The sequence below is a fragment of the Pyxicephalus adspersus genome, chromosome 11 (genome assembly GCF_032062135.1).
Source record: "Pyxicephalus adspersus chromosome 11, UCB_Pads_2.0, whole genome shotgun sequence".
Classification (NCBI taxonomy): domain Eukaryota; kingdom Metazoa; phylum Chordata; class Amphibia; order Anura; family Pyxicephalidae; genus Pyxicephalus; species Pyxicephalus adspersus.
This window is the reverse complement of record NC_092868.1, coordinates 49,892,346-49,916,668: the sequence shown is the minus strand read 5'-3', so window position 1 is coordinate 49,916,668 and position 24,323 is coordinate 49,892,346. Positions and strand designations below refer to the sequence as shown.

At 39.1% G+C, this 24,323-nt stretch overlaps 1 protein-coding gene and 1 long non-coding RNA gene across 8 annotated transcripts in view; one reads left to right on the top strand and one right to left on the bottom strand.

The window, feature by feature from the left end:
• Positions 1–24,323, top strand: part of PLEKHG5 (pleckstrin homology and RhoGEF domain containing G5) — a 205,894-nt gene that overhangs the window by 159,873 nt on the left and 21,698 nt on the right. The window contains exon 1 of one of the 7 annotated variants that reach the window (XM_072425731.1): positions 9,455–10,013. The exons of 5 other annotated variants lie outside the window; for them this stretch is intronic. In XM_072425731.1, the coding sequence (XP_072281832.1) occupies positions 9,606–10,013 (408 nt within the window). In that variant the 5' untranslated portion in view covers positions 9,455–9,605. Of the gene's footprint in view, positions 1–9,454; positions 10,014–23,784; positions 23,928–24,323 lie in introns of those variants that run through there. One more of the 7 variants, XM_072425732.1, reaches the window with a different exon arrangement.
• On the bottom strand, positions 9,503–24,149 carry LOC140340485 (uncharacterized). The gene is made up of 2 exons (XR_011922656.1): positions 23,861–24,149; positions 9,503–9,870 (listed from the first exon to the last, which is right to left on the bottom strand). It is a non-coding gene; the product is annotated as an uncharacterized lncRNA (long non-coding RNA).

The following is a 24,323-nucleotide window of genomic DNA, read 5'->3' as shown; positions in this document are numbered from 1 at the left end:
ATAGTCTGACTTAAGCTGCGTACACACTTGCAATTTTTCTCGTTGGAAAGGATCTTTCACGATCCTTTCCAACGAGAAAAGACTGCACGATGCATGAACGATGCTGTACATACAGCACCGTTCATGCTCTATGGAGAGGGGAGGGGGAGAGCGACGGAGCGGCACCCTGCTGCGCGCTCTCCCCTTCCCTTTCATTAGGATCGGTCGTCGTCCATCGTCCATGGATCCGCCAGGACGGTCGTCGGACGATGGACGACGACCGACTGTACACACGGCAGATTTTCGCCCGATAATTGGCCGATACCGATTATCGGGCGAGAAAAATTTGCCGTGTGTACGCAGCTTAAGCCCTAAAGCCTTTTTTTTTTTTTTTACAAAAAAAGGCCCTTTACCCCTCTTCAGCCGCCCTTTTTTACATTTCTATCACTCCTCTCTTTGTAGAAATTCCCTGCCGAAGTCCTGGCAATGGTGGCATTTTTTAGCAGGGCAGGTAGAAGCAGCATAAAAGACATCCTACATAACATAGGCACAACCGGCAGAGCAGCAGGGTGGTTGGGAGCCCAATCAAATTTTAGGCTCCCTAAAAAACCAGAGGCCTGAAGTGAAAGGAAATGTATTAAAAGGGATTTAGTAGGGCAGATACTGATAACCAACCATACTTGTCAAGCTACGTACACATGTCCAACAGTTCTCGCCCTATATTCGGCTCAAGGCCGATATCGGGTGAGAATCTGGTGTGTGTACAGCCCCAGTCGTCCATCGTCTGAATGACCATCCTGGCGGATCCACAGACGATGGACGACTAACGATCCTAATTCAAGGGAAGGGGGAGAGCGTGAAGCAAGGTGTTGCTCCGTCGCTCTCCCCCTCGTTCATGCATGACCGTGAAAGATCCTTTCCAACAACTATTATTGCACATGTATATGCGGCTTTAGTTTTAAGCACCAAACAGTTGCTAATTGGAGATAGGGATGATTGCTAATGGTGGATTTAGTACAGATGTCCTACAATATGTAGCAATCCCCCTAAATGACTGAGCAGCCTCTCTGTACAGCACTTCACCATTCCTACTGACAGCTGAAACAATTACCACCAATCATTTTCATTGGCAAATAAAAATTTGTATAAGGCCTAATGGTAATTAAATTTAACTTGTCAGAGTATACTTAAATTTTTTATTCTTTCACTTAAAAGGAGGAAGCAGATTTTGTTTTCCCCCATTCACCTACATTGATTCTAAATGAGGTGTTAATGAAAAGGGAAAATTCATTTGTCCTACTTTGAATGGCAGTTTCTGTTACCTGCAAGTAAGCTAATTATTTGCTAAATAATCAACATGTCCTGTAGCTGAGAGAGCAGAAAATGTAGATCAGCATTTTGCAATATTTTATCCCATAGGAACCTTGGAATCCTTTTTAAATCTTGGGGAACCCCTGCCAAAAAATTGGCTTTTCGAGATCATTTTCAGCATCTGCAGTTGTGTTCTTTCATTGGACGTTATTTATTAAAGCTCTCCAAGAGAGAATACACTTTTATCAGTGAAGCTGTGTGATCCAGCAAACCTGGAATGGATTTCCTAAAAAGGTATTTGCTATTTGTTAGCAAATGTTTTCAATCCTGGACCAGATCTGTTCCAGGTTTGCTGGATCACCCAGCTTCACTGATGAAATTGTATCCTCTCCAGCCATGGGGAGTTTTAGTAAATCAGGTCCAATATTCTAGGAGATCTTGGTACTTAAAAAAAAAAGTATAAGTAAAATTGATGGAAAATGAAAATTGTAGGTGCACAATAAAGCTAGCAATTGTTTGGGGGTATTTTTTTTTTCTTGAAAAGAAGGAAACTTTGTAATAATGTCCTGCTAAGGCCCCATATAATGTAGGATATCTGCTAACAATAAATCACATAGAATGTCATTGGTAATACCTAATAATAGACATTGATTCATTATTAAATAATAATTACATTTAACATGTTCCTAAGAATCAGGAATAATTGATATGATGGTTTTAGAATGAATTGGGTGTCAGAAGTTTAAATAATTTATCAAGTGCATGTCTTGAGAAAAAAGATGCGACTAGCATATAATATATGGACTGGATTTTTTCAGAGCAGTTTCCTTGTAATTAGAATAATATAATTTACATATTATGTGAGCTTTTGTACTTTGCCATGTGTACTCGTAAACCCATTTACTCCTCCTGACAGTGAAGAGATTATGGAATGTTCACGCTCCTTCAATGCTTGTTAGATGTGTAAAACAAATCTGCTCTGAGCAATACACATAGCTATCCATATTGTGTACATTGCTTCTGCTTCACTGACTGTGCCCACAGCTGTGTAATTGTGACCACCAAGAAAAAAAATTATTTTTGGAAGACTGAAAAAAGCTACCTGATGTGACACAATCTGGGGTCATGTTAGATCAAGCTAGTAGAGATCCTGCTATTTCCCTTTACTAAGCAATGCGACCCCTCTAACCACTGACCACTGGGATCCAAGGGCCACAGAAGAAGGTACTAATGGTTGCATGTCGGCCCTGTTCTACAAGTTGGGTTCCAGCAGGGCTTTATATCCATGGCTACAGATGGGAGATGTGGTCGGAAATCTCACTAGATGTTACATTTGGTTGGCCACCCCTACAGTGGAGTTGGCATCTTTGCTCAAATACAATCCAAGGCCAGAACCTACTTCCTGGGCTAAGATGCCAGTGTCAGAGATGTATGTGTAGTTCATGGCTAAGTTCCATGGTGTCTCACGCAGCTCAGCAATTACTGTAGTCTCTTAATTGGTAGAGAGGAAACTGCAGCACTTATCCATGTTCCCTCGCAGGGCGCCATCTTTCTTTCTTCTTTTGCCCAGCAATGACCTTTGGCTATCTTGTATCGCTGTGCCAGAGTTCAGGCAGTTAGGCCATATTAATGCAAAAGGGACATCACCTGTCGCTTTCAGCAATAACCACCTGGACTTCAATCCGCCTTCAACAGACTGTAAACATTCTCTAGGCTAGCCTTTCCTGACCTTTTTAATACGAGGGAGCCCTTGAAATAACTTTCAGGTCTTCAGGCAACCCCTGCTACAATTAATATATCAGCAGTATAGTATTTGTGGTGGTCAGTGGGAAGAATGTCTCTTACATTGCTGGCGGTTGGGAAGAATGTCACCCTTACAAATAGCCAAAAAGATCATTGGTGTCACTTAAACCGATCTAAGACCTAAATTACTCATTGCTCAAGGAGCCCCAGCAACCTCTGGAGGAACCCTGGTTGAGAAATGCTAATCTAAGCATTGGAAAAGTCAACAAGCAAGGAACACCTTTTAATGATTAAGGGTACATTACACATGATAAATCTAGCTTTTGCAGGTTTGTAGTTACTAAAGGGTCCATTTTAAAGAGTAAAGAACATGGAAGCCATGCCAGAAAAGACACAGAAGACACATTATCATAGGCTTTGCCTATAGGCTCCCTGCTGTCATTATTCCAGATTACTAACTTGCCATGCCTTGTTCTGCACAGTGTTTGTGTGGCAGTGTCCACCTAAGTAAAGAAACAAGGCTTTGCTTCCTTCTTTAAAGTTACGTCAAAAGACTGGCAAGATGATGACTAGTGAGGAGTAGTCAGGAAGCAGCGACATTGATAGCAAATACAGATCCAAAGAATGGAGGAATCAAACTTAAGGGTATTCTTGCTCTGTAGGTCCTCAGATACAACTTCCTCTCCATTGAGACTTTCAGTGAGCAACAAAGAGAGGCATGACCAAATGTCATTGGCAAATTGTAATTTTTGGTGTTTATGTCCACTTTAGGCTGTTTAGTATAAGAAAGACAGCTGACATTCCTACAATGATTGAATAGTCTATGTCACGTCTAATATGGTGGACCAGCACATTCCAACCTATCTATCCTAGTAGATGGACATCTGTGGCCTGCACAATCACATATTTTTATCTCTGGGATATCAGTGCAGGTTTGTGTATCCTCTCCAAAGAAAACTTTGGTTTTTGGTTTCCTGATAACTGAATTCTGTGATATCTGGTTACATTTTTACTGGAAACTGAAAGCTGTTCTGCAGGATTTGAACGCTGTATTGACACAGTGCACAGGTTTACAAGGGCCTCTGCCCGACACCTAATTAAACATCTGTAAGGCTGCTTACATTGTTCCATCAGACTGCTCTGCTGTTAAGCACTGTTACTTTTAAAGTAATGGGTCAAATACAATCCCTGTCTGGGATAGGAATGTGTAACTTTTTGCAAGGCAATCTGACTTTGGTAAATGGATTAGAAAATAAAACTGAATTTTCTGCCCTGGGAGAATGCCTTTAGTGCTTTTGGTGTTCCAATATAAATATTTTGCTGATATACAATTGTCTGATGAGTAAATAAGGATTCTACACACATGCTTCTGTATATGTAAGGGCACACCATTAATAGACTGAGATCCCCACTTTCCTATAGTAGAGGGGACCCGCTTGCACCCCTGGCAGAGCTGCACACCTCATACCCAATATTGCTGTTTTTGCATAGTGGGCTACATTTACTATAAATACTGAAAAGGAGAGTCCTTTTTTCATATCAACAGTCCCAATCGTTCTAGCAAATTTTTAGCAAGAAAAGAATTGGATTAGTTACATTGGCTAAAATTACTATTCTTTTAAACAGCTTTTCATGACCCCTTTAACATGGGGAACCTTTAAAATATTATGTTAGGTCTTAGAAACCCACTGTTATATTTACTTAATCCACAGCATTACAGTATATTAGCATGGTGGTCAGTGGAGAGAATGCTTCTAACATTGCTGGCCAATGGGAAAGCTGTCACCCTTACAGATAGCCAAAAAGATCATTGGAGTCACTTAAACTGACCCAGGAGTCACAAATTGTTTAAGCAACCTCTGGAGGAACTCCTTAATTCAACAGAACCATAGTTAAAAAAGACTTCTTTAGAAACTTTGAAAGAATAATATCCCTAAAAGGTTTTCAAATAAAAGTTAAGGTTTGTGTTAGATAGGAGGAAGGCACTTCCAACAACGGCAAAAGTTTGTGGACCCCCAACTTTCACACCCATGTGCTCTTTTTAGACCACCCAGCAGCTTCCTTTCTTCTGGGAAGGCTTCCCACACAATTTGTAACTGTTAAAGCTTGGATGAGAAGACCTTACTTGTAATCACTACTGAATCCAAAAGGGACAGTGGGACTGGAAACTTGACTGCATTGGTCAACCACCAAAGACGTTTTAGGTAGTTAGCATTCATCATAAATCAAAAACACAGATGATCCTGGACTCACTTGCATGAACACATCAGGTGTTACATTTTATGATTTTTATTTTATTTTTACTGGGACTCGGTCAGGGCTATAATCTCTACATGTGTAAAAAACTTCATACCAAGCAGTTTATGGTGCAGATCATTGATGGGTATTGTGGGACCTACAAAATCCCTCTTGTCAAACACATATTCACAGCCTTTTAGGACTAATAAACATCCCTTCATCACTTGTGTAGCAAGGGTAATGTTCCAGTATATTTGGGAAAGGAAACAAGCTGCTGCTAAACAAGTCGTATACCAGCCTTACAATAAAAGTAACACAGGTGTCCACCTTCTGGAATATGGGTCAGCTCCCCCATCTCAGACACCTTTCTTGAAGGATGATGATTAAGGCTCCTTCTACCACCTAGGCTCAGGAGCAGTTCTGTAGAGTTTCCTCAAGTAGAGAATTGTCTATGTAGAATGTCATGAACAGTTCCATCACATAACTTTCAAGGAAAAACTGTGCATGTAAACCATTTTTTTTAATTCCTATTAAAGCTAACACATTTAAAATATATGTATATATTTCTTGCCTCTGAACTTGCTAGGAAAATTGACCACACTAGGAATATCAGTTCTCAAGAACAACCAAAGTTCTCCCATTCTTTCTTGAAGGTCATAGCGCTTTCATCTTTTGGGAGTATATAATTACTCTAAATGCTGACCCAACTCCTTCATCTCACCCACTCACCACCCTGCATAATCTTTTATTTAGGAGAAACAAGAGTAATGCATTTGGGTGACGGATTTGAGTTGCTTGGCTGATACCACATCCAAAATGGCCGCACCTAGCAGAAGTCTCAGCCTTGTTGCTATCTTCGCAAGGGTAGCTTTTATAGGTACAAACCATGTTTATTGTTAAAAGCTCTGTACAAACATTGGAACAATTAGCCTTAAAAGGACTGAACAAGCACAGTGTTCATCCTCTCCAATGTTCAGGCCAGCTCAGGTGTCATACTCAGGCACTGAATTACTTTTAGAAGAGCTAGGAGGAACCTCAAGTATTCAGACCACATCCAGTATAAACACCCCACCCAACGTTCTGAAAAGTGGGAAAACATAAACTATGAAAGCAAAAATACACACTTTCCAGTCAATCTCTCCAGTCACAAAGACTACAAAGGACTAACACACAAAAGGGGATTAGTTGAACCCAGAGTGCTTCTTTTGCACCTCTTTCCTTTATATTAGCAAATGCAATAATTTATTGGTTTGACCAGAAAGAGCCAGAGAAACACTGTTATTAGCTGAAGAATATATCTAATATTATATCTAATAAAATATATATATGTGTATATATTTGGCATCATTATGTGAAAAAAAGAAGGACAGAGGTATTTGGCTTCAGAACAGGGACTGCCCCTCCTAATGAAGGACATTTGGGAGCTATGCATTTATATACCACTGTATGCAAAAAAATATATAGACTGCTTCCTCTTTTGATCTACATTAATTAACTGGAATCAATATTGCTTTGTTTAAAATATAACTCAAGCTAGTTTAGTGTACAGGTAAATGACACATTGGACTTTGTATTATATGATATATGCCTATGCTGCATTACTAGAATTTAAAGGCAAATATATTTATGTGTTACTTCCATAAATTTTAATATCTCCATTTCATGGTCATCTGTATTGGTGTTGGTATAGATCTGTCACCTTGTCCCTTTAGAATGAATACTTCCCACCTGATAACCACCTTTGCCATGCTCCCAACCTATGAGAGTTGTCTCTTCCATTAGTAGAAAAGTTCAAACAATAGGGTATGTGCTCAGGCTCCACTATTTGAGATCTTGAAAACACTTTAGACACTTGTAAGATTGATAAAAATAAAGAACTAAAAAGCAAAGTACTAGTTTTACATAAACTATGCTAAGTACCGGGTTATCCAACATGAAGCTTACAGAGGTTTAGGACTCTTGAAGCAAAAGATCAGCAGAGGAGCTATGGTTAGTGTTGGAAAATAGGGGATCACATCACTTTTCCCTAAATGATCTAAACACCAAAGTCCCTTTAATGAGTGCTGAGATGTTATGTGATATGTTCGATTTTTTGAGTTTCTAATGGTTTCTGGCCTGGCCCATAGAACTGAGAAAGCAGAGCAAAGAAATACACTCGCTGTGCAGAATTACTAAACTGGAAACACAATATGGTAGTCCACCAGAACAGTTCTAACTATCCCCAGTTACAGGGTTGGAAAACGGGGTAACTGGTCAACTATCCACCGAAGCAGAGTTGGAGGACCAGTGTAGGTGAAAGTCCCAGGACAAATTAGATAAATCGGGATGCAGAGGATCATTTTGACTGGTTGACACATTTTTCACCTTGGACAAAATAAGCCAATAAATTATTATATTAAATACAAAAAACTTCTTGTGTGTGTTGTAAATCAAACATTTCATATCATAACATCGTTGACTTTCCATTCCCTGGACGGTGTACTGGTGTACTGGTGCATATATGTGTTGTAGTTTTAGCTGGGGAATTCAATTCTATTTCCAGAGCTGGATCCAGTGAATTTAGTGTTGTCTGGTCGTGTTTGAACTTGAATTCCCATCTGATGCAGTATATTTGTTGAAAGAGCAACAAAAGCAATTCTTGTGTATTTTGCTAAGCAATCTCTTGTCTTTTAAACATTAGGAATGTTAGTATTGGAGTGTATCTAAACCCAAAAAATAATGTAGTGCAGCTTAACACTTAGATTTTTTTTTCAATTTGTATATTTTTTATTACACATATATATATAATTTTTGTGAATTTTCTTTTATTGTCACCTGGTTTTCTTGCTAATGTGCTCCTCCATAGACACAATGCTCACTGCGTCGTTACTATCGGCTGCTGTCCTGATTTAGATTACAAAACTGTCCATTACATAGGGAGGATGGGTTTTCTAGTTCACAAAAGAAAGCTGCTAACATATAATTTGAGATTTCAGTTCAGTGCACAAGAAGTATAAAAGACTGCATTTCAGGGAAGATCAACAAGCATTTAATGCAATTGCTGAGGCTAGTACACATTTTCACATAAAACGTGATAAATCGATCTTCTACGAAAGGAAATTCAGGAGCTGATGTTTTACAAGAGACTGATTTTTGTTCCAATCAGTTGTGGATAGATCAGATGTGTAGGTAAATAACACTTTACTACACAAGCTACACAAAAATCAGATTTACAAACAATTGAGTACATCCCATCCGAATTCAAATTGTTTCTGTTCAGGAAAACAGTTGGAAGGGCAAAATCATGTACACATGTATGCAGTGTTATGGGACTTCTAAATTTCAATACAAGAAAAATGATCAGGTTAGTCAAGTGCAAAATTAGCAGTGGATCTGCTTGTATGTTCTAAACTAATAAAGTCAACTAATTTAGCCACCATATCTTTGGACTGGTCAACATCATTATAATACAGGTTTGTTCTTTGGTTTAGATATACTCTGAGCATCAGGTTGTCAGAAAAAAATAATAACCCAGTATAGTACCCTGCCCATCAAAATAATAAAAGGTAAACCTATGGACCATGTACGCAAATCACAGCCCCTTCTTCCTGCAATGTTTTATCATGTTGTGCATTTACTTTGTCCAGCCATAGTGACTTTTTCAGTCATGGGCAATCCTATAATGGTACAAAAGTGCAACTAGTTGAAATACATATTAGGTCAAATATAAAAAGTTACCGAGTATGGTTGAAAAAAACACATCAAGTTCAACCACTAGGGTATTAAACCCGCATATTCCAGATAGAACCATGAAATTACTCCAACAGAAGAAAAAATATCTTCCATGGAAGGGGGCTTTCTAAATTCATTCAGGCATGCCGTTTGCACAGAGTTGATTCCAGTCATTTGCACACAGTAAACCTATTACCTGCATTATCCCATATTCCTGCCATTGCGTTTCTCCAGAACACTAACAACTCGGCTTATCTGCAAGCCAATAAACAGATGTTTTCAGGTTTCCATGGAGAGTGCAATCATAAACTCATAAGCAATTCAAAACTCATTCTCAAACAGTTCTACAGCATATCTGTTTAAAGCTTTTTTTGTCCCTCCACTAATAGTATCAAAGGTGAATCATGCCCTTGAAATCTTAGTCATTGTAATAAGTACTAGATCACATCAACAAGCAGAAGGCAGGAGGAGAGACAGAAGTCGCTTCCACAAGCCTCCCAGGTTGTCTGAATAGCAGAGATTTTTTTTTTCTTTTTAAAAACAAGATTTATTTAGATTTTGGATTCAAGGATGGTCCTCTGGGTGAGGTTTTGGATCACTCAGGAGATGGGCCAGAAGGTACTATGAAAGGTCTGAGGACTAAGACCTGGTACGTCCAAGAGGACAAATCCTACACGATTCCAGGAGAAGGCTACCTAAACAAAATCACGGCTCTCGGTTATTACCCAGTGTCCTCCACCGGCAACGATGTGGAGCTGGTGGTGGCGGCTGGCCTGGTGGCAGCCAGAATCCAGCTGTTCAGTTCTCAAACCACTGCCAAAAAGAAACCCGCCAATGTCGTCCAAAAAGCACACCTGCCAAATGATCCTCCGAAGAAGCAATCTTCCGCTGAAAAAGCAACAAGCAAAAACTTTAGTTTGCAGACTTCTGCTAAAAGAAAAAACGCAAACAGTGTACAAAAGGAAAACATGCCAAATGATCCTCCGAAGAAGGAATCTTCAGCGGAAAGAACAACAGACAAGAATAGTGAGGTATAGGAAAATAGGTCAATGCGTCTGTAAGCTGATTTTTAATGACTGTTTTGAATGAGATCATGCACAGCTATTTAAATAATCTCTTAGTAGTCAGACTTGTCATTGGGCAGAATACAGGAGAAACTTATTTACACTAGAACCAAATATTAGGGGGGTTAAAGGTCAGGTGTTGTTTATAATATATCTTTGTTATAAAGAATATTGAAAGGTAAATGTATTTAGTTTTGGAGTATTGATTAAAACGTATCTCATTGAAGTCTCATTTTCCACTATATTCTGTCCTGGGAAGAGAACAAGAATTGTCTCCAGAATGAGGGGCAGCTGTCCTATTGGAATAGTCCCTGTTTCTTCTGTTCTGGTGACAACTGTAATATCTTGGATTTGCTATCACATCTATATTAGTAGTACTTAAAACAAGGACAATTAGAGAGTGAATATATCTGTTTTGTTAATGGTTTATACACTGCTGGCATCTTTACTGAGTCAATGGTCATGTCAATAAATGACTCTGGGCAGAGATAACAGTTTAATGTTCCTACCATAGTTATATATCATTACCATAGTCTAAGGCAGTCTTTGTTTTTACCATGGGGTAACCCTTGAAATAACTTTCAAATCTACAGGGAACCCCTACTATTATTACTATATCTACAGCTCACAGTATATTCGTGTGGTGGTCAGTAAGAAGAAAGCCCACTACATTTGTGTCTACTGGGAAGAATGTTGCCCTTACAGATCATTGGTGTCAGGTAAACTGACCCAAAAGAACCAAATTGCTCATTGATCAAGGAACCTCTAGCAATTTCTGTAGAAACTTCTGGTTGAGAAACACTGATCTCAAACCAATATGAGGTTGGGGTGGGGGTTGGCATGGAGCCCATTGTTCTACCAGTATGCCCTTGTGGGAGCCAAGTATCCTTTTGGAGGAGACAGTTACCTCCTAATAGGTGGAAAAACACTGAAATTCAGACCTGGGAACCCAGTGCCATAAGATCCTTTGAAGCCACCATGGCATTCATCACAATGGCGAAAATTAAAACCTAATAGGCAGTTTAACATTTGTACATCCTATCTAAAAGGAAAAAAAATGGCTTTTACCATTTGGTTACCAATGGCCAACCAATGGTAACCAAATGGAAAAAGCCATTTTTTTCCATTTGGATAGGATGTAAAAATTTTAAACTGCCCATTAGGTTTTAAGATTTAGGATGGTCCTATCCTGAAGTATCTTGGAGCTTTTGGATTAAAGTGACACCAACCAAAGTCTTTTTGTTCAGTCACATTACTATTGCTGTGTCTCCTTTGGGAAAATTCCTCACCACTTTTTGTATTGGTGACACAGAGCATTGCTGTAAGACAACCTCCTATTTCTCTAAGCAGTATAGTTTCTATATTCCTTTGGGGAATCTGCCAGTATTAGTATCGTAGTACCAAGGGCGTCATTGAAGTGGTTGTGGGACAGAACTAGAAACATCTGACAGCATTTAATTGCTATCTGTGTCTTTTTGGGGAGACTTCATGCACTTTCTGTGCAGATGACCAGTACATTTCTGCAACTATGATACAGCAAATAGAATATTATTGCTGATTTACCTGGATATGTATAGTGTGAAATCTACAGGTCCATGCGTATATCACAACACTGTCACGATCTTCTCCATGACTCAGACTGCCAGTAGATGATGAATGTACATAATGATAGGTTATCAGACAATATTTGGCAGTGCTTCTGAGTTCTACTTAACCCCTACATGCCCAGTATTTGCAGGCTCCAATTGGTTCCAATAGATTGGGCAGAACTGAATCTACCTTAGGTAAAATACTAGCTTAAATTAGTGTTTAAAAAGGGGTTACCTGCAAAGACGTTTGTGAATACTCCCACTGCCTGCATCACAAACTCCATTGTGATAAGAACCAGCTACTGGCTGATGAATCTTTAGAATTGCTAATTTCTGAAAATGTCAGATTTTTGGTACCCTGTGGTTTCATCCACCAGCCACTTATTTAGTGATGCAGGAGTCAATATAAGAAACCATGGAGTGCAATAGGGGACCCAAATTCTGATCATCCTGCCAAGTCAGCATTGGCAGCCCCTGGAATTCTTGTCAGCACACTTGGGCATTGTGTTACTTGAATCCCACGCTGGTGAGAATTACTAACCATGGGAAACTCAAGCTATATTGAGTTGTTGTGCTATGTAGTTCTGGCCATATTGGGCTCCGTTGATTTGCTCATGCTGGGTTTTGTAATTCTGGCCATTCTAGGCTTTGTGGTTCTGGCTTTGCTAAGCCCTGTTGTTGTGGACCATATTATTGTAGCTATTCTGGATTTGAAGTTCTGGCCGTGTTGGTCCATCATTCTGACTGTTCTAGGCTTATCACTTTTGGGCTCTTTGGTTCTGGCCACTCTGGGCTCAGTACACCTGGCCGTGCTGGTCTTTGTAATTTTAGCCTTGCTAGGCTTTATAGTTCTGTCCATGCTGAGCTCTGTAGTTTTGGTCATTCTGGGTTCTGTAGTCCTGGCAATTCTAGGCTTTAAACTGTTTTTTTCTAAGCCCTGTTGTCCTGACCATGACAGTCTTTTTGGTTCTGGGCCCTGTAGTTCTGGTAATGTTGACCCGTATAGCCCTAGCTATACTGGATTTGAAGTTCTGGCCATGCTGGTCCCTGTCATTCTCTCTGTTCTTGGCTCTGTAGACTTTCACTGCTGGGGTCTGTGGTTCTGACTCCTCTGGGCTGAATACACCTGGCCATGCGGGACCATGCTGGGCTGCCTAGTCTTGGTCATTCTTGGCTCTATAGTTCTGGCCATGCTGGGCTCTATAGCTTTACCCATGCTGGGTACAGCCCCACAACAGGTGACAGGTTTCACATTGCATTATAAGATAGAACATAATAAAGGGTATTGACCCACACGTGCTATAATAAGATAGCAGGCACGTGTAATCATTAATCAAGGACATTTATTGCAAACTGAATTTGCTGATATTAATAGTTAACATCTGTACTCTGTATATTATACAGACTTATCTTTATCCATCAATGTTTATTATTTACACATTTTCAAATTTGACTATTTCCTTATGATGAGAAAAGAAATGTATGTCCAATATAAAGGCTTCTGAATGCAACTAAACTTAAAAGGACCCCACATCCCCTCTAGTGTACTTACATGTTAGGTGATCTGGATCCAGGTTCCCTTTACTACAGGAAACACAGATCCAGATCATCCAGTTCCCAAAATTATCTCCTTTTTGCCAAATATACCATTGAAAGTTTTTGTAAGTACAAATGATATCTGAAGATTTTATTGGAAATTTTGCACGTTGATCCTGGTTCTTGTACACAAGGAGAAGTTCTGGAGATGAGGAGAGGTCTGAGTTCCTTGCAATCCATCACAAATGACGTAGGAAGGGCTGACACATGCTTTGGGAATTGGAGATGAATATTCATGGTGTTGTCATGTCAAAGACACATATAGGAGAACCTTTTTTTTTTTTTTACAAAGAAAATTGCCTTGAATACACTTGAAGCTTTTCTTTATTTATTTACACATTCCAGAGAGATGTAAGCATGTCATTATGTTAACATTTAAGTACAGGTCATAGTTAACACCAATTGCTCTATAATGACTTTTACAAGGTCTTCAAGGCCAAAGGTTATCTGTCCAGTTAATAATAGTTAATATATTAGCAAACATTTTATCCATATCTAGGATCTTGTTTGCTTTTTGTATTGCCCAAGTTCCAATCAATGCACAGGATTCACCAGGGGTGGATAAAAAGTGACATGGAATTACATTGATTCTGTATGATATTGTAGCCTGAGGATTGCTAAACAAACGTTGGGTGCCTTGTATCAGGGGTTCTGAAAGCAACATGGGGGAGCATTGTCCATAAAGGGACTCTGTACTGAAAAACAGCACATGGGTCATCCTCCTTACATATGGATAATCTATAAACTTGTATGTGAAATCTTGAACAAAAATCCAACCACAAATGACTATTGGATGAGTGTTACAAAAATAACTCCAAAGAAGTTATCCTTATAAATGCTGACAAAAGAGCGTTTTTTTAGATCAGGAACTGTGATTTTAATATTCGTGTAAACATACACCATTATTAAAATCACATTCTCAATCTCAATCATGATTCCCAAATAATGTTGTTTCTTTCGATACGTTTCACAGTGTCTACTTCCTCAGGAAATGATTGAGTTAAACACAATCATACCAATCAAAAATGGTCCTTCAACACCAGTAATGGGCAACCAGCACATCGCAGTGGTAAGAGGAATGAACCACTCCAAAAAAAACTGGAGTTCCAAATTGAAAATTTAAAAAGCTTTCCTCAAGCTTCCCTCATTCAAATGTCTACGGTCACAGCATTGTTTGGGGAGACCCATTTGGGCCCCTGACATCTTAAAATTAACTAAAAACCTATAAACCAGGAATTCTAGATAAAGGGTAGTCCATGGGCATGATGGAATAGCTTACAAGACTCTGCCCATTATCCTAAAATGAATAATAAACTCCTTATTTATTTATTGTGATGGAAAAAAGACAAGCAGATATCTTCTGTATTAGGATGTCTCTGTGATGACAGTGATTTTTTTTTGCAAGATAATAAAAGTTGTGTGTTGGTATATGAGGAGTCATAAATGTGATGGCTTTAAAGTTTATGAAGAACATCTAAAACTTGCTGCACTTATGTAAATTTATGGAGCACAGAAAGTTCTGTAAATGACCTGGAGTAAACAAGGGCTTGGCACCAGAAACTTTCATAGATATATTACGGGCCCCTGATATTTTTCTTAGTGTTACATATTGGCTCTCTTGTCTGTTTCCAACTCAATTCTCATCACCATGTTAAGCATGTAGAGCAGGAGTCTGGGGTGTTATACCTGATTAAAAAGGAAATTAAGCTTTCCCGTCTCCAGAAAGAATAACTAGCTTGTGTTTTGTCTACACATGTGGCCCTTGACCAACTTGAATATTTTCAGAGGATATTAACTAAGCATTGTTTGCATCTGTATTACTTAAGATAACACAAGCATAGTTTTATCAATTGCCTATTGTTTGTGGGGTCCCCATACTTTTAGTTATAATCATCTATGTGAGCAAGAAAAAATAGAGGTATCTAGCCCCAAACCGCCGCTTATCATAGATGTCAATCCTGCAGGTGAACTCAAAAACAATGACTCGGGCTGACCTCCAATTATCTTAAAGCAGGAAGAGCACAAATATTAAAATATTTTGGCCTAGGATATTAGTTAATTTGTATATTAGGAAGCTTCCCAGGCTCTGAAAATATAGATAGTAGATAGTTAAAGGTGCTGAGAGAAAACCCAATATCTTCCACGGATGACTTGTCCCTCTAAAAATGCTTCCTGCATAGCTGATGACTTTTTGCCTTCATTACTTTCTGACTCACTGTCCCATAACAAGCATGCTGATCAAAAGTGACTGACTGTATATCTATTCCAAATCAGAGGTAAAAAATATATTTCTTTCTTTTTTTCTTTCCTTATCTCTGTCTCTTTACCTTTTCCTTCTTTCTTTTCTCTATCGCCCCCTTTTTTTAGGTGTTTTTTTCCCTATTTTTTTTTTCTTTTCTTTTTTTCTATTTCCTTCTTTTTTTTTCTCTCTCTTTTCTCCCTTTTCTTTCTTTTCTACTTAATCATTTCCCTTATCCTTTCTACTTCATTCTTCCCTTTCTCCTTCTGTCTCTCTCACTCCTTATCCTTCTTTTTTTCTCTCTCCCCCTCCCTTTCCCTTGCTTTTGTTCTCTCTGTCTTCCTTTTCCTTCTGTCATTATTTTTTTGATATCTCAAGCTCTCTCTTTCTGTCTGTCCTCATGTCTCTTTTTCTGTCCCTTGCATTTTTTGGAGAACTTATATTTATAACTGTATACTAATTCTTTTGTTAAATCACCAAAAAATGTTAAAAACACACAAAAATCCACTAACTTGACCTCTGAACATTGCTCAGATTCTGTTTGCACAGTTTCATATTCCTTGTTTACATTTCCTAAAAGTTTTTCTGCAGAACCATGACAGTTTATTTTTGAGGAATGGAGTCTTTGTAGCGGGCACATTCCATGCCCAGTGATCTGTGCAGTCATCTTAAGTGCCCCCATGCTTGTATACATAACAGAACATGAAAACTATAGGGATAGGCCGGACAGCATCAAAATACAAATGCGCTACAGCGTCCATTAGCAGCCAAGACCAGCCGACACGCTCTGTGCGAGATTATCTCATAAAGCTGAAATCTGTCTGACGTTTTGTTTTCTTTTGTTAGAGCACCTGGAATTCACTTTTTATGTTGATTTTTCATTGTCAGCCTATTTTACATGTGGAACCAAATAAAGTAAACCTCATTTATTTAACAGCTCTCTAGTATCCAAATGTATTGTACAAAAAGATAATTCAGCCAATAAAAAATACTTGTCCCTGGAAAGTTTCTGGAGCTTCCCTGATAGAGATGAGTGGATTGATTTCTTGTAGAAATATGCTTCAAAAAACGCAACCTGGAGGGAGCCAGCTCTGGCTAGTTCCTAGTTCAATGCACATGGTGACAGTTTGTGGACATCTCACCACCACTTCTACCCTTATGGCCAAAAGGTTGTAGTCATCCCTCCAGATTTTTTAGTTGAGGTGTAATGAAAAAGAACGCTGATTGTAAGTCAGGTCTTCTTACCCAACATTGAGGTGGCTCCAATGAAGGGTAAAATTAATATTACATCTAAAGACATTTAGGAGAATAGTACTCCATCATTGTAACGCTTTGTTTAAGGTTCTTTTCTGTTCCAAGATGGCTGTGCCCCTGTGGACAAAGCCAGCTCCATAAAGACATGAATTTAATGTAGAGTAACTGATCTGCACAGATCTTGACCTCAACTCTACGAAACATCATTGTGATGGATTTTGGTGCAGATTGTGAGCCAGGGCTCACCCAAAAAAACAGCTCCATAAGGCCATTTGACTAGTTTGACATGAAGGAACTTTAGTATGCAAAGAGCCCTGACCTTTACTATATTGTATATTATTTTGTAATGAAAGGAATTCCAATTGTTATTCAGGTCTTCTTACCCTACATCATTGTTTGACCTTATACTTGTTTTTTAGACTTAATAAGCCCAAACACCCACAGAAAAAGTCTTTCCAGGAGTGGGGTTCGTTATAGCTGCAAAGAGCAGCCCATAGTTCTAAGTTGGGGCATCCTGCAAATTTCTATAGGTGTGACGGTCAGGTTTTCAAGCTGGACGTAAACCGTATTTTTGTAGGGAGCATCAGAGACAGAGGACTTAAAAGACACTTTAATCAGAGAAGAATGAAGGTCGGCAAGTTTTCTGACTTTCTTTGGCTTTATTACAATGTGAGTCCGTGGCCTGTAAAAAATTTTTTCCAGTATGGTTGTGTCCCTGTGGACAAAACCAGCTCTATAAAAACATGTAGAGAAACTCAGCTGGTCTGTACAGATCCTGAACCCCACTAAACACCTTTGTGATGAATTGGAATGCAGATTGCGAGCCAGAGCTCATCCAACAAACAAGTTCAATAAAGCCATTTCACTAGTTAAGGTGCGTACACACTTCCAATTTTTATCGTTCCAATCGAACGACGAACGATCGATTGGGCAAAAAATCGTTTGTAAAAAAGTAACCAACGACGCCGACGAACGAGGAAAGTCGCTGGAAACGAACGACCGGACCGACGGATCGGATTGGACGACGATCGTTGAACATCGTTCGTGTGTACGGTCGTTCGTTGATCGTCCATGTTCAGAGCATGCGTGATGAACGAACGTCCGTTCACTTTCCTGTCGTGCACATAGTTCCTCTATCGCTCAAACGATTATCTATTGTGTGTACAATATCTACGAACGATCGTGTCGTTAACTCTATGTGCAGGATCGGTGCTATACGATCGGTCGTATATATCGTGCATGAACGTTCGTCGTTCGTTTTCCAACGATAATAATTGGAAGTGTGTACGTAGCTTTAGACACAGAGGAACTTGAGTAGTATGGAAAGAACCCTGACCCCTCCAATAATGTATACCTTTATAATAAATAGGAATGTTGATTGTAAGTCAGGTCTTCTTACCCAACATCATTGTTTGACCTTATACTTATATTTAGACTTAATAAGCCCAAATACCCACAGAAAGGGTCTTTCCAGGGGAATGAGGTCTGTTATAGCTGCAAAGAGGAGCCACCCTCATGTTGATGCCCATAGCTTTAAGTTAGGGCATCCCACAAATTTTTTATAGGTCTGTCGGTCAGGTTCACTTATGTTTGGTATTTCTGTAGGGAGCATCAGAGACAGAGGGCTTAAAACACACTAGAGATCAGAGAAGAAGAGAGGCCAGCAATGTTAGTATTCTGGCTTTAATACATTGTGAGTCACTGACCTGGAACAAGTGAGACTTTTTTTGACTTCTAGACTTAATTTCCAGAAACACAAATGCTTTTAGTTCCCTTTGAAATTGCATCAAAAAGTATTGACATATTGTTTTGTTCAAATGGAATAAATTCCCTATAGTTTGATGGAGAACTGCTAAGAACTGAAAGTGGGCACGTGGCCTGTTTTGCAGAACGATGAAAGGAGAGAACCTAGATGGGCTTTTAGAAGGGAACAAATTCTGGTTTGGTATCTCCATTTTGTATACTAGTTGTCCAAAAAGCTGGCAGGAGGCGGAACAGTGGTACCAGATCTGAAGAACTGTTTCTTCCAGAAAGCTCTAAGCTTGTCTCCTTTAACAAGCTTTATCCTTCATCTTGGGTGACAATCATTTTATATGTATACAGCCATCCCTCTCACCCCCACCTGATGTCGTTCATCAATCTGCCATGTTGGAGTGATAAATGACCAATAGGGAAGGACTACTGTGTACTCCGATAGAGGAGAGCACAGTGGGGTGTTCTCTCTTCACTTCCCCTCTCCATTGAACAGAATGGCATCGTCTATACAGCACTCATTTGTTCTTCTATCACTGGAAACAATCACAAAAGATTATTTCCAGTGACAATTATCTGATGTCAATCTATGATCTGTACAAGGCTTTAGTCACTTACTAATTCTCTGTAGCTATTAAGCCCAGCAGGGGTAGAGCTGTTGCATTTCTTTTCAGCTGGTTGGAATTTCCTTTTAAATTCCTATTTACATAACGCAGCATGTCATTTGCCTACTGTCCGTATGAATTTCTTCTTGTATTTAACTTCATCTACAACACGCAGAACAATTCCATATTTTCTTTACCCCTGATTATAATAATGCTGTTTCTCTGTAACAAATGTTCTCCACAGCTGTGTGAAACCAAAAACGTTTGTCTTCCAATCAATGATGTGAAAAATTTGGATGAGAAAACGATTTGAGGGATGTGGAAGGGTGACAAAGCCTTGTCAGAGCCTAGGAGTACACGCAGCTAAAGTGTATTAGTAACAAGCCATCTGTTTCATTGAAAGGAAAAGTAGCTGCTGGAATATCACTTATTAATTATAATAACACTAATGTGAGCCATATGGGAATTTGTGGCAGGCTGTGCCTTCAGTTCTCTGGCAAGACGTGAAGTTGTGTGAATAGTGATGACAAAGTATTTTGTGAGTTTGAAAATGAAGTTTCTATGCAGGGCTAAAGAAAAAAAATCAGCCTAATCAGAAGTTTGCTATCACATTTAATAATGAAACCTTTCTTTTACATGAACACTTAAAAATAAAGTGACCCTGTCACTATTACTTCTATACTGACCCCCTAACCTGTTATAGAATACATACAGGGATGTAACTACAATTCATGGGCCCCTATAGAAAATTTTGGATAGAGCTTCCCAGTATCCCCTGTCTGTGACACCTGGCATTCTCATCTAAAAGACCCCTAACATAATGGGCCTGGTTTAATAAAGTTCTACAAGACTTTATAAGATAGACCAGGGTTCTGTGGAACCCTAGGGTTCCTCCAGAGGTTGCTTAGAGGTTCCTTGAACAATGAACAATTTGTGCCTTTTAGACCAAGTGGCACCAATGATCTTTTTGGCAACCTGTAAGGGGGACAATCTTCTCAATGGCCAGCAATGTAAGAAGCATTCTTCTCACGGACCACCTCACTAATGCATTGTGAGCTCTAGATATAGTAATTATAGCAAGGAGTTCCCTGAAGACCTGAAAGGCATTTCAAGGGTTCCTCCATGTTAAAAATGGTGAGAAACCCTGAGATATACTATCATAGGAGAACCCGGGTGATCTAGCAAATCTGGAATGGATTTCTTAAAAATCAATTGCTATTCACAAATGTTTTCAATCAGATCCAGATCAGATCTATTCTAGGTTTGCTGGATCACCCATGATATTCTATCTTCTTCAGTTTTGGAGAGTTTTAATATATCAGGCTCAATGTATGTTTAAATAAAAATAGAAAGAAGGAGAATTAAAAAAGATGTGGGATAAAAGATGTCATTGCAATTCTCCAGCTAAAGCCGCATACACACATGCAATAATAGCCGTTGGAAATGATCTTTCACAATCCTTTCCAACGACTAGCACTGCATGATGCATGAACGAGTGCTGTACATACAGCACCGCTTTGCTTTATGGAGAGGGGAGGAGGAGAACACCGGAGCGGCACCTTGATGCGCGCTCTTCCCCTTCCCTTGCATTAGGATTGTTAGTCGTCCATCGTGCGTTGATCCGCCAGGACGGTCATTCGGACCATGGACCACTGGCGCTGTACACATGCCAGATTTTCACCTGATATAGGCCCTGAGCTGATTATCAAGCGAGAACCGTTGGACGTGTGTACGTAGCTTACCTCACCAGTGTTTTCCAGCATCAACTGATCGTTATTGGAATGATCTCTGGGCTTTTGGTGCGTATTCTAAGCCCCTACCTTTTTTACCATTCCGGCCACCAATTGCTGACCGTTGTAAATAATCACTCAATGAAAACACACAAAAATCTACTACTTTGACTTTTATGGCTATGACTAAAGTTATGTCCCTGTATACTTACCTTTCAGACGATCCTTGTCTTTAAATGGGGCACCCATTTGACCTACTTGCACTCCGACATTAAAGAGGAAGAAATCTCTGCTTAGAGAAAAAGTTCCAACAGACAGATCCTTTTTCTTACTTGCCAGGACTTTTTTTTTGTTTGTGTACACTACTACAATAAAGCAACAAGGGCCATTGGCTGATGGGGTATAGGGGTTAAAATATGCAAAGAATATATTGTTTCTGTCAGACTTTCTGTCGGAGAAGTAAAGTAAGAAAAACAGTAAAGATGTCCCCATCAAAAGATTTGATTTTTACTCCCTGTTTAACTCTAAACTATTTTAATTCCCATCACTTTGTCTATTGTGAAAATGAAGACAGCAATTATAACCATCAGGGTTCCTAAACTTTTGTAAAAGTATGTTGAGGACTTTTTTCGGAGTTTGGTTTCTACACAAAAGGTCCTCCTTTATTACTTAATGAAATGTGTATGTCCCATCCTTTACATTCTATGATAATGCAAAGCTAAAACAACCCAGTTTGTTATGTAAAGCAGGGGAGAGAATGGAAGAGATTGAGTTTGTGCTTCAATACAAAATAAAAATGGAGAGACCCCAGACAACACAGCCTAATGAGAAGAGACCACAATAAGTGATCATTGGAGGTGTGAAGAAGTCATTCAATGACATGGCAGGTGTATTATCTTCATATACATTCAGGAAACCATAGTTCTGCCTAACTGATAACATGAAAGGGATCATTTTATTTCACAATGATAAGAAGGTATTGTACGAAATTGTTCATTTCCTGTAGGGTATTCATGATTGTTGATATTGTGGGTACTAATTGGGGCATCAAGTTAATCAGCAATCTACAAAATACTAGAAATGTAAATTTGATAAGAAGAGAATAGCACAACATAGAGCAGGCAGGTCAATACAAATTGGAGCAGATAACAAACTTCATGTAAATACGTACGGTGCCAATAGCTGTCCCGTAATATGTGAACAGAGAGCTGCCCCATTGCATCAGTACAATGGGCTGGATTTTTAAAGCCCTCCAAGGCTGGAGGGGATACACTTTCATCTGTGAAGCTGGGTGACATAGCAAATTTAAAACCGATCTGGTCCAGAACTGAAAACCTTTGCTAACAAATAGCAAATGACTTTTGAGAACCCCAGGTTTGCTGAATCACCCAGCTTCAATTATTAAATTGTATCCTCTCTAGCCTTTTAGAGCTTTATTAAATCAGGACCAATATGCGGATATTCCCTATATTCAAAGATCTCCAGTTTACCCCAATCTCCTTATAAAAGTTTACATTGATAAATAATTCTAGTAACGCCTAGCGGTATGTTCATAATCTTTTCTCTTTGCAAATGTTGCAACATTCACACAAAAGATACAAAAACCTTTAAAAAGATAAAATAAGTGCACTGGAGAGCCTCACCAATTCTCCAATGTTAGTTTAAACATGATTCAGTAATACTAAATATTAGGTTAGTGTACTTGTTGGATATTCCTAGAGAAATGTTACTAGTGATGGCGATCATGCCGGGGTTTTGTTTATGGTGGGTTAAGGGAACAAGAGAAGCTAGGCAAACTTTTTTGAAGTTTGACTAATCTGATGTTGAACTCAAATAAATCTGGGAGATAAATCTTTTACTGAATAGACTGAATATTCTCAGAAAATGTTCCCACTAGTTCCCCAAACCTCCCCAAGAGTTTTGATGGCAATACTATGTCCAGAGATTTTGTAATTTTTATCAATCAGAATTGATCGTCTCCAACTACACAAATCTAGCATCTGTATGGAGCTCAGTACAGCTGTCACTTCCTCACCTCTTGATATTTGCATCATGCAAGTTTTACCCAGTACACATCTATAAGTTTACAATAATTTACAGGCTGCTCAAACCTGAGCCACGCAAACGGACATTGCCAAGATATGGTCCACCATTGCAACTATAAAAAAGCCAAAGCAGGCAACGATATGCAGCCAACTGTGGCAAGAAAGTGGCTGGAGAGGGTTGGAGGAGAATTGCTGCACTGAGATGCAAAAAAAAGAATGAAAGGAGAAAGGTGTTCCATTTCAAATCTGTGACAAGATGAAGGTGGCAAGCTGCCCCTGGATGCTGCATGGCAATGTTTCCACCGACCACCCAAACTGAGTATACATCAGCATTAAGTATAATAATAAATTTAATAATCACCTTGCACCAAGCTATTGCCAATGACAAGTCAATAAAAAGTGTAGTTAATGCAATCATAGGTTTAATTGGTACATTAAGTTGCATCGAATGCATTTTCATTTCCACTTTTCACTCTTATTGTGAATTTTTGCCATTTTAATTTCCATTAATTGTGCTAATGGAAGTGCAAAAAGAGACGTCCACCAAACAACTGTCCAGTATCACCAGCCATGTAATGAGCCAGGAGGTGTGAAGTATCCTCATTATGCAATGTCTGACCTGAGAGGAGGTTACAAAAAAATCCAGACTGACCACTCACAAAGACAAAGCTTTGATCTCCCTCTGGCTATTGATAAATTGATGAAATCTCTCTGGCTGTTGGGTGGTAGGCCGCCTCTTTGAATGGTCACTCCCACTGACTATAACAATTCCTCCTCCACACTACACTTCACCACAAGTGCGTCCAGCTTTGCACAAGATCAGCTTCCTTCACTAGTGACATGGCACAAGTACACCGGCTCTGAATCATCTCATTGTGGATTTACATTCTTTTTTTTTTTTAAACTGTTGATCTGGTATTTTGGTTTGGCATCAAACCCATCGTTCTAACGGATGAAATGAAAGAAAAGCCCATTGTACCTGAAAAAAAAATGGGTAGGCTTACCGGATGGAAGAGCTGGGATCACCTTTCTGTGATAGATGAGGTCCTAATGACAACCGATGATTGGAAGGTAATTATCAGAGTCAGATTTGAGCGATGAGTTTTAGTCGCACCATAGCTAACGGTAGTGATGAATCAATAAATGGAACAAATATCTCCCAATGGAGTAAGATACACAAGCTGGATGTAATTGCATTCAGTCATACCATAGTGCACTATGCAATCCGGGATTATATTCCACTTGTGGATTTCATACCATAGGGAGCCATTTACTTGTGACAATAAGATTTGTATGTGTTGGCTAAAAGATGGCTGGATGTGCCACTATGATGCCACCTTTGGAGCCAAAGTGCCAACATTTGGTCTAGTTGAGGTATGTGTTTCTAAGCTGTTTGTTTTAATTTTTTTGCTTTGTGTTTTTTAATTTATATTTTTTTATTTATTTTGGGGGATGATATTTTTGTGG